Raw genomic sequence first — 10,206 nt, 5'->3', positions numbered from 1 at the left:
TTGTTAAATAATTAAAATTAAACGCCTGATTAATTTCTTAAAATAATACCCGTCCGGTGCATTTTGGGAAATGTATGCGCTATTCTTCCGGTTTGAAAGACTACGATGAGGACGCCATCATCAACATCACGGTGTCCACAAATGTTTCAATGTAAGGGCTTTTCTTTAATAATGGGACCTTTCTTTAACGAGCGAGGTGCACCAGATTCCCGCTCAGTTCAGGCACAAAACGTATATAGAAGCTGTTTAATTCCTAGTCGTAAATTACCAGCTACAAGTTAATAGTTTGTTGGCTAATTGTCAGATGCATTATGTTCAATAATGAAACAACCTGCACTAAACAGACACCTAGTTGTCTGCTGCAGCGTTTCGTCTTATTTCACTACTAATAATTAATCACTCAGTATTTGTCGAAAGGGGACCGTAACATTGAAGTTTTGATTGTTGCTAGTTGTCCATGTTGATAGCTCAAATGCAAAGGTGTACTCCCGAAAAAAGGGCTTCCTGCAAAGATGCAGAATGAGCAAGATGTCAATCTGCTACGCGGTTTTAATTATTGTTTAAGTTAATTTGATATAGTTTGTGTACGGTGATTTATACAACACAGCTGAATATTCTGGCACACAAACGCTTTTATGGCGATCCGTAGCGTGTAAGCACAACACATGGGGACGACTGCCCCCTAGTGGCATGTTTGTGTAGCGTTCCACAGTATACCTAAAATGACCCAATTACCTTTATAATTTTTGTGTTGAATAACTTTATTTTTAATAAGTGTATGACTACTATTCTGATGTATAAGTGGAAAATGTAAATATTTGCAATTGTTATTAGTTTGGATTTCATTACAGAAATATATATTCCCATAGAAAATCCTTTAACTGTACTTTGTTTGATCCCAAATATAACACAACTTTTCCCTTATGCTTGGATTAATACGCATATTATTTGTGTTTTTTTAGATTATCCCAGAGTTGGAAATGTCTGAGTACTGGATCAGCGATGCCCGAGGAGGATCCCGATGATTGCAAAGCCAAATGTTGGGAATGCGGTAAACAATTCCACAGCTTGAACAACTTAATGTCCCACTACGCGAGCCACAACATCACAGCTACCTACCACATCTGCAAGGTGACCTTCAGAACATCTGACGTCGCTGTCCTCCCACTTGGACAACGTGCACTTGCCGCCTGCGTGTTAAAAAGTGCTCTAATGTGTTTAGCAGTGTATGGGAGTTGAACAAGCATGTGGAGTCGTATTGTTTAAGCTCAAACTCAAACTCAGACAAGTCAGACATGCAGCCGGCGGAGAGGCCGGAGACATCCGGACACAGCGTGGAGTACACATTGGACGCCTGGGATCTGGGAAAGCCCATCGAGTCGGATGAAGTCAGCTCAGATGAATCGACGAGCACCGCGTCGGAGAATGAGGACAATAACAACGGCGCCGCTTTGGCCGAAACCACTGACAGTTACCTCAACGACGCGGAATCAGACTCGAGTTCAACAGATTCCTGCGACGACGCCACCGACAGTGCATCTCCCAGTATAACCAAACCCACCACCCTGCAGAGTAACAAGCTCTCTATGTGTAAAGACTGTGGCCGTGGGCCCTTCAGGTCCATGAAGTTGCATCTGCTTCATTGTAGCGGCGTGAGAGTCAAATATACGTGTTCGCGTTGTAATGCGCTTTTTCCCAACGAGTCGTCTCTCACGGAACACTACATCCCTCTATGCTCCTGTGACAGCTGTGGGCGGGTGTTCACTCACAGGGATTCCCGGCATCAACACCCGTGTCCCGGGGGATGCAGCTCACGTTGGATCTACTTTTGTTCCGAGTCCATGCCCAAAGCCTGCGCTATATGCAAATCTTTCTTCGTTAATGAGAAGAGTTTACTAAATCACGTCACAAGAGCGCACACGTCGGTGGTCAGCACCAAGTTGTGCATCATTACCAACCCGTCGGGGCTGACTGAGAAAAAAGTGGTGCCGAATGTCCCCAGAGTGGTCGCTAGCAGCGCCGAGTCTTCTGTGGTCTTAAACAGCAACCCTCGTGTGATCAAGCATGTGATTAACGGTAAGATCTCCGTCGGGGGGCAGACAAACGCTTCCACCGCTTCTCACGTCGCATCAGGACAAGAAAGTGGAACCCAACCGGACCCTGGTATTCTAGCCGTGTTCGAGAACCACAGCCAGGAGTTGGCTTTAACGCGGCGTATGAACAAAGGCTGGCGCTCCAAAGCCCCTCACCCGTGCAGGCAATGCGGCACCATACTGAGGCAGCCCTCCCTCGCCATCAGCCACCGCTACCTCCACCGTGGCCTCCGATCGCATCGGTGTCAGTGCGGCCGGGCGTTCAAGCACCGCTTGTACCTCCTACGGCATTGCGTGCAGCACGCTGAAGCCAAGAGCTACATCTGCGTCAACTGCGGAAACACTTTCACCGGAGCCAAACACTTAGCCAAACACTTGAAGGGCAAAACATGGAATAACAAACATCGAACAAAGTGCAGAATGCCGTTTGAATGCGGCTGTGGACGACTCTTTTATAGGCCCTCCGCTTATATATGGCATCAACTTGTAAACAACGTGAAAAGTAGATATTTGAAAACAAAAAGGGGGAAATGACAAACACAAGTGCAAAGTGTCAAACCAAAACTTATTTCATTGCTACTGTTGTGTTCAAGTACTACTAAGTTAACGCACATAGCTTTTACATCCAATAATGTTCAGCACAGGTTTTTATTCAAGTGCAAAAGATACAACAGTAAACAGGCTTCCAAAGTTCCAAGTTCTTTTCACAACATATAAGAATACAAGAAATGTCACCTTTTTTTGTGTCAGTATTACGTTTTTAAAGCACAACAAGGTTCCAGTTTGTCCTTTTGGAGAAAGAGTTTGTACAGTTTTCTTACAAAGTGCTTATTTTCCAATGAGGTATCACTGATGTCTGGCAATTTTTTGTTTTTTGTTTTGGCTTGTGAGATAACCTGCTCAAACAAGCGCATCTTAAGAAATTGGAATATTGTGCAAAAGTTACTTGAGTTCAGGAGTTTGATCCAAATTAAAGTTTTTTCTACATTTGCTGAGCAGTTTGACAATTTTTCACATTTAATATACCTATTTTTTTAATATATTGATTATAATTATGATTATATTATAATTATATGTAATATATATTATATTATGTTATAATTATTCCGATTATGATTATATTATAATCAACATAATTAAGTGCATTTTTTAAATATGTCACACAAATTTTACTTGAATTACTGAAATAAATTACTATTCAAAAGATATTCTATTTGTTAGCTGCACCTGTATATCATGAATGATATATCCTGATTTTATTACAATGTGTTATTTTAATTACTTGGATTTCCACTAGATGGCGCTGTTGGGTCACTGAGATACGGCCAGCTTGCAACCAGTTGTCCAAACTTCCTGAATTTGAGATTCCTCATTTTTTTAATATATTGATTATAATTACATTAAAATTAACATGATTAAGAAGTGCATTTTTGAAATATGTCACACAATTTGTAATTGAATTACTGAAATAAATTACTATTCAAAAGATACTCTATTTATTAGCTGCACCTGTATATCATGAATGATGATATATCCTGATTTTATTACAATGTGGGTTATTTTAATTCCTTTAATTTCCACTAGATGGTGCTCTTGGGTCATTGAGATGCGGCCAGCTTGCAACCAGTTGTCCAAAGTTCCAGAATTTGAGATTCCTAATTTTTTTTTAAATATATTGATTATTATTATTATGATTATATTATAAATCAACATGATTAATAAGTGCATTATTGAAATATGTCACACAATTTTTAATTGAACTACTGAAATAAATTACTATTCAAAATATATTCTATTTGTTAGCTGCACCTGTATACCATGAATGATGATATATCCTGATTTTATTACAATGCGAGTTATTTTAATTCCTTGGATTTCCACTAGATAGAGCTGTTGGGTCACTGAGATGCGGCCAGCTTGCAAAACCAGTTGTCCAAACTTCCTGAATCCCATAATTTTGGCTTTACGTTAGAGATGTTTTCTGTCCTCTTTTTGTGGGTTTTGCTAGAAGGATTGATTCATACTTTTGAAAATAAGCTACTATAAAGCTTTCATGAAACTAGCAAGGTTACTTATACGGAGGAAATATTGCAAGAAGCTTCAAATAAAACATCTTATTCCCCAGGAATAAGGCACTAGTGGAGGAAAAGTGTTTAAATAATGACTAAAAGTACAAGCCCTGAAGCTTGACAGTGTATATGAAAAAGTTGTTGTACTTTGGTCCTTCCACAAGCTCATTTTGTCCGATTGCACAATCATGATTGGTGCTGGACGCCCACCATGAGCTCCTAGGAACCTGGTTCTCCAAATGGTGGCAGCATCTTGACGTAGTAGCTCACCGCTTGTAGATATCGATGGACGAAAGCGCCGCAGGTACTTTGTGAAGCGTGTGGATGGAGGTGTCACCTGCACAGAAAAGAAGGACGTGATGCTCCTGCGCTGATCTGAGCACAGCCTCAACCACGGGGGGGGCGGTTGTGAGCTTTGTTTACCTGATCTCCGGGTTGCGGTGACGTAAGACCTGAGACAGCAGCTCCGAGGTCTGTTGGAAGCAGCGACTCAGCTCCTCAAGCTTCTGCTCCATGGAGAGGATACGCTGCTCCAGCTCCCGATAGGAGTTATTCCAATTGGCGCTGAGGTCACACATGATCATCTGCATCTGGTCCAGTATGGTACACCGAACACACGTCTGAAATAACTGCTCTTGTACTGTAGTACACTCATCTCTTGCCATGTTATGGTTTGAATTTCACAGCTTCACTCTCTAATTTTCTGGGTATTATAAGCGTAAATGTGACTATAGGGGTGTTATTTCATGTATAGAGTGCTCTAATAATGTTAAAAACTTTTTACTGTGTATGGAAAAGATCGTAAACAAGGTTCGAACTATGAAAATATTCATTTATTTTCTACTGCTTTTCCTCACAAGGGTCACAGTGGGTGCTGGAGCCTATCCCAGCTGTCTTCGGGCGAGAGGCGGGGTACACCCTGGACTGGTGGCCAGCCATATGCACGGGGAGAACATGCAAACTCCACACAGAGATGGTTGAAGGTGGAATTGAACCCTGGTCTCCTTGCTGTGAGGTCTGTGCGCTAACCACTTGATCGCCGTGCAGCCATATAAAAATATTTGATTTATAAATAAAGAATCCTACTACAGCTGCACGGTGAGCGAGTGGTTACCGCACAGGCCTCACAGCTCGGAGACCATAGTTCAATTCCACCCTCGGCTATCTCTGTGTGGAGTTTGCATGTTCTCCCCGTGCATGCGTGGGTTTTCTCCGGGTACTCCGGTTTCCTCCCACATTCCAAAAACATGCTAGGTTAATTAGCGACTCCAAATTGTCCATAGGTATGAATGTGAGTGTGAATGGTTGTTTGTCTATATGTGCCCTGTGATTGGCTGGCCACCAGTCCAGGGCATAACCCCAGGTTAAGAATTAATTAATTGCTAAATGCAGCTTCTAGATTTATTTAATACTGAACAAAGCTGCAATGAGTGAGTAGTAACATCGGTCATGGAAGGATTTGATCAAGAGTTAGTTAGTCTTAGTGATGAAATGAAGAAACAACAGTTTACCTTTGGGAGGTCCACCATCTCGCTGACGTAATCCCGCAGTTTTCTTTGTTTGAGACGCAGGTGGCGAAATCTGTTGGGAACAAATGAATGTGGAATTGATCACGGTGTCATGAATGACGCTCAACTTTGCAGAATTGTTGTCATTCAGACACATTGGAGGCTTTTCCAAGTGCCTTTTTAAGGTCAGGCCACAGCATCTCAATAGGATTCAGGTCAGGACTTGGACTAGGTCATTCAGAGGTGGACTTGCTGGTGGGTTTTGGATCATTGTCCTGCTGAAGAACCCAAATTGGTTTCAGCTTGAGGTCACCAACAGATGGCCGGACATTTTTTGTTCTATGTATCACAGCAAGTCTTCCAGGTCCTTTTTCTAAACTGCAGTGTTATGTTTACACCAGATATAATGGGATAATGGGATAATTGTGTAATTAATTATAGACCGATATTCCATAATTAAGATTGTCATTCAAAAATCATCGTGTCGTGTCACATTTGAGCCACCAGATGGTACTCAAGCGTAGTGTACCAGTATACGCATACCGTATTAGCTGTTAACGGTTTCATTTATCATTTATCAAGTGTTCCAGGTCCTGGAGCAGGAAAACAGCCCCAGACCATCACACTACCACCACCATATTTTACTGCTGCTATGATGTTGAGTCTTAATTTGTTCAGCAGTGGTTTTTGTCATGGAATTCTGCTATGCAGGCCGTTTTTGCCAGAGTCATGAACTCTGACCTTAATTGAAGCAAGTGAGGCCTGCAGTTCTTTGGATGTTGTTGTGGGGTCTTTTGTGACTTCTTGGATGAGTTCTCACTGTGCCCTTGGGGTCATTTTGTTTTTCTCCTCGGAAGGTTCACCAGTGTTCCATGTTTTCGTTATTTGTGGATAGTGGCTCTCACTGTGGTTTGCTGGAGTCCCAAAGCTTTAGAAATGGCTTTATAACCTTTTCCATACTGACAATTGGGTAGTACAGGGAGTAGAAGTAGTGTTCCATGTTTTATGTTGTGTTGATAGTGGCTCTCACTGTGGTTTGCTGGAGTCCCAAAGCCTTAGTAATGGCTTTATAACCTTTTCCATATTGATAATTGGGTAGTATAGGGAGTAGAGGTCATGTTCCATGTTTTCGTTATTTGTGGATAGTGGCTCTCACTGTGGTTTGCTGGAGTCCCAAAGCCTTAGTAATGGCTTTATAACCTTTTCCATACTGATAATTGGGTAGTACAGGGAGTAGAAGTAGTGTTCCATGTTTTTGTTATTTGTGGATAGGGGCTCTCACTGTGGTTTGCTGGAGTCCCAAAGCTTTAGAAATGGCTTCATAACCTTTTCCATACTGATAATTGGGTAGTAGTGGTATTTCATCGGTGCTGATCACCCCATCTTTGGCCAAGCCGTTCCTCCTGGAACAAGATCTGTTCTGAGTCTTTTTAATGCCTTCAGAGTAGGTGATGTATAGCGTATACATCTAAGCTACGCTATGTTAATGAGCCATGAAGTGCACATGAGGCTGTTACATACACTCTGATGGCCTCCAGGAGACATCGCTGGTGTCGACGGTGTTCCCCACGGCTTCCCTTTGTCAAGTTGGCTCGGTGTAGCAGCCAGCACTCACGCAGCACATTAGCAGCAGCATGGCGGATCTGCACAATAAGTGGGGCAACAAGAGGATGTTGATATTTATTACTGATTAGTATATGAAATGTACTGTATGGACTGTTTGGTAACATTAATGTGTGTTTGTCAATGAATATTTCAATAGTATTTTACACTTGTTTGTGCCGCCATTGACACAGTGCAAAAACATGAATGATTGACTGATTGACAGGTTAGTGTTTGACTCATTCAAATACTTTGGAATACGGGCCGTATTTAAACACTTGGCGGGCCGGGTGTGGCCCCCGGGTCATAGTTTGCCCACCCCTGATATAGACAAACAACCATTCACACTCACATTCATATCTATGGACAATTTGGAGTCGCTAATTAACCTAGCATGTTTTTGGAATGTGGGAGGAGAAAAAACACGCATGCATGGGGAGAACATGCAAACTCCACACAGAGATGCCTGAGGGTGGAATTGAACTCGGGTCTCCTAGCTGTGAGGCCGTGCAGCGGATCGGGTATTCAGGTTCATAAAAACATACATTCATTCATTCATTTTCTACCGCTAGTCCTCATGAGGGTCACGGGGGTGCTGGAGCCTATCCCAGCTGTCTTCGGGCAAGAGGCGGGGTACACCCTGGACTGGTCGCCAGCCAATCACAGGGCACATATAGACAAACAACCATTTACACTCACATTCATACCTGTCCATAGGTTTGGAGTCGCCAATTAACCTAGCATGTTTTTGGAATGTGGGAGGAAACCGGAGTACCCGGAGAAAACCCACGCATGCACGGGGAGAACACAGCGATGGCCGAGGGTGGAATTGAACCCGGGTCTCCTAGCTGTGAGGCCTGCCCACTCAACCGCCGTACAGCCTGCAATTTTTCATTCATTCATTCTCTACCGCTTATCCTCACTCGGGTCGCGGGGGTGCTGGAGCCTCCAGAAAATGTACATTACCCAATTTCTTTCTGTATTATATATAAAATAGTGCCATCCATCTCCAGCTGAAGCAATGTTGCCAGCGCTTGCATCACATTTTGCCCGTTTCTCTTTGATTCTATTCATGTGTGTTTGTCTTCCTGCCCAAATCACTGTAGCAGCCCTGTGATGTCACGCCGGCCCCACTGCGAGGGTTATTAATAGAACGTTCACATCCAGGTGTCTTCCCTTGTTCCCATCAGGGTAAATCTGCGCTCTTAAACCGCACCTCCGAAGGATGCACACACACACACACACACACACAGACCAAAACACGCAGTGAGCAATGTGTAAAGATGCACCTTGTGACAGGATGCAGCCACTGGAGGAGAGGAAATGGTTGTATCCTCCAAAGCAGCGCATGTACCGTCATCAGGCACTGCGTGTAAATCAAGTCCATTCAAGTCCGGTCAAAGTAATTTTATTTCTCTAGCTCTTTTCTAGAGCTGCAATAATTGATCAATGGACCGATGATTAATCGATAATCCAATTAATTGATAACTATTTTTGTGTTCAATGTATCCTTCATTTAAAAATGTCAACTACCATCCATGAAGACTATTATTATGATGCTTTAGGCATCACACACATCACTAACATCACTGTGGACCAAACCACTAATTGTTGTGTTTGGGTCATCATTAATTAGGTCAACAGAACGACATACTTGCTCACGGTGCAACAAAACAAAAACACATCATATAAATCTACTACTACTACTACTACGTAGGTGACAAATGACAACTAAGTGCTAAACATAAAATGTAAGTCAAAACCTGTTGTTTCCAAATACCCACAAAGCATGCTGGGTAGTTCAGCAGAGTATGTTTGCTTCTCCGACAGCCTCCTCAAGATATTTTGCAATCAAGCAACAATAGCCACGTATACATGGACTGAAATATTCCAATTGCATTTGGTTTATTTGCTCAAACAGAAAGAATTGAACCTGGTTGACTGGACGCCAGCCAATCACAGGGCACATATAAACAAACAACCATTCACACTCACATTCATACCTATGGACAATTTGGAGTCGCTAATTAACCTAGCATGTTTTTGGAATGTGGGAGGAAACCGGAGTACCCGGAGAGAACTCCACACAGAAATAGCCGAGGGTGGAATTGAACTTGGGTCTCATAGCTCTGAGGTCTGCGCGCTAACCACGTCCGCCGTGCAGCCCTGTTTGTATCTCAAATGGCTTATTTAGTTCTATTATGCCTACTACACTGGATAATACCAGTGTAAAGGTGACTATAGGGGTGTTAATTCATGTCTAGAGGGCTCTAATAAAGTTAAAAACAGTATTCAGGTCGTAAACAGGTTTTCTATGCTCTAACGACAAAAATATTAATTCATTGATTCATTCTTCGCTTATCCTCACCAGGTTTGCGGGGGTGCTGGAGCCTTGTCCCAGCTGTCTTGGGGCGAGAGGCGGGGTACACCCTGGACTGGTGGCCAGCCAATCACAGGGCACATATAGACAAACAACCATTCACACTCACATTCATACCTATGGACAATTTGGAGTCACCAATTAACCTAGCATGTTTTTGGAATGTGGGAGGAAACTGTGATGGGAAAATTTATATTTCACAGGTATACATAGGTTACACATTGTTTGAATTACTTTACGGCCTTTTGTGGCGCTTCAACATTTGCATCCGAGCACATCCTGCTGTCCCTTCAAAGATGGTGGCACAGCAGGAGGCTATCTGTAACCTGGGGTTAGGGGCAGTGTCGGAGGAGGTCATTCTTTGATCAAAGCTTTACCTTCATGGGACAAGGGGACATCAGGATGTCCCACCAAATGGTTGACCCTAGGGGGTTACCTCGCATGGGTGTGACAAACCGTGCCAGAAGAAAGGGTGTGTAGACTAACCCCCATACATGAGGGTGGCATCGGGGGAGTGACCAGAATGTCTCTTTTCTCTTGTAATGTAATTCATT

At 42.9% G+C, this 10,206-nt stretch overlaps 2 protein-coding genes across 5 annotated transcripts in view; one reads left to right on the top strand and one right to left on the bottom strand.

Moving 5' to 3' along the window:
- The first annotated feature begins 42 nt into the window (after positions 1-42).
- On the top strand, positions 43-3,127 carry si:dkey-79d12.4 (zinc finger protein 181). Its single transcript, XM_058085198.1, has 2 exons — positions 43-151; positions 963-3,127. Exon 2 carries the CDS (start codon positions 1,296-1,298, stop codon positions 2,625-2,627), a length of 1,332 nt encoding a protein of 443 aa, XP_057941181.1. The 5' UTR covers positions 43-151; positions 963-1,295; the 3' UTR covers positions 2,628-3,127.
- kcnn4 (potassium intermediate/small conductance calcium-activated channel, subfamily N, member 4) overlaps positions 2,723-10,206 on the bottom strand; it is a 27,599-nt gene continuing 20,115 nt past the window's right edge. For 2 of the 4 annotated variants that reach the window (XM_058085194.1, XM_058085193.1), the window contains exons 7-9: positions 7,192-7,313; positions 5,674-5,743; positions 2,723-4,499 (exon numbers count right to left, since the gene is read on the bottom strand). In XM_058085194.1, the coding sequence (XP_057941177.1) occupies positions 4,194-4,499; positions 5,674-5,743; positions 7,192-7,313 (498 nt within the window). In that variant the 3' untranslated portion in view covers positions 2,723-4,193. Of the gene's footprint in view, positions 4,500-4,585; positions 4,753-5,673; positions 5,744-7,191; positions 7,314-10,206 lie in introns of all 4 variants that reach the window. The other 2 variants (XR_009131887.1, XM_058085195.1) reach the window with 2 other exon arrangements.

This window comes from Doryrhamphus excisus, chromosome 10 (assembly GCF_030265055.1).
Source record: "Doryrhamphus excisus isolate RoL2022-K1 chromosome 10, RoL_Dexc_1.0, whole genome shotgun sequence".
NCBI lineage: Eukaryota > Metazoa > Chordata > Actinopteri > Syngnathiformes > Syngnathidae > Doryrhamphus > Doryrhamphus excisus.
This window is presented reverse-complemented; position numbering and strand designations above follow the sequence as displayed.

Bases quoted from the DNA above. Each gene is read 5' to 3' on its own strand.
- si:dkey-79d12.4 (XM_058085198.1), top strand. From the start codon at position 1,296: ATGCAGCCGGCGGAGAGGCCGGAGACATCCGGACACAGCGTGGAGTAC.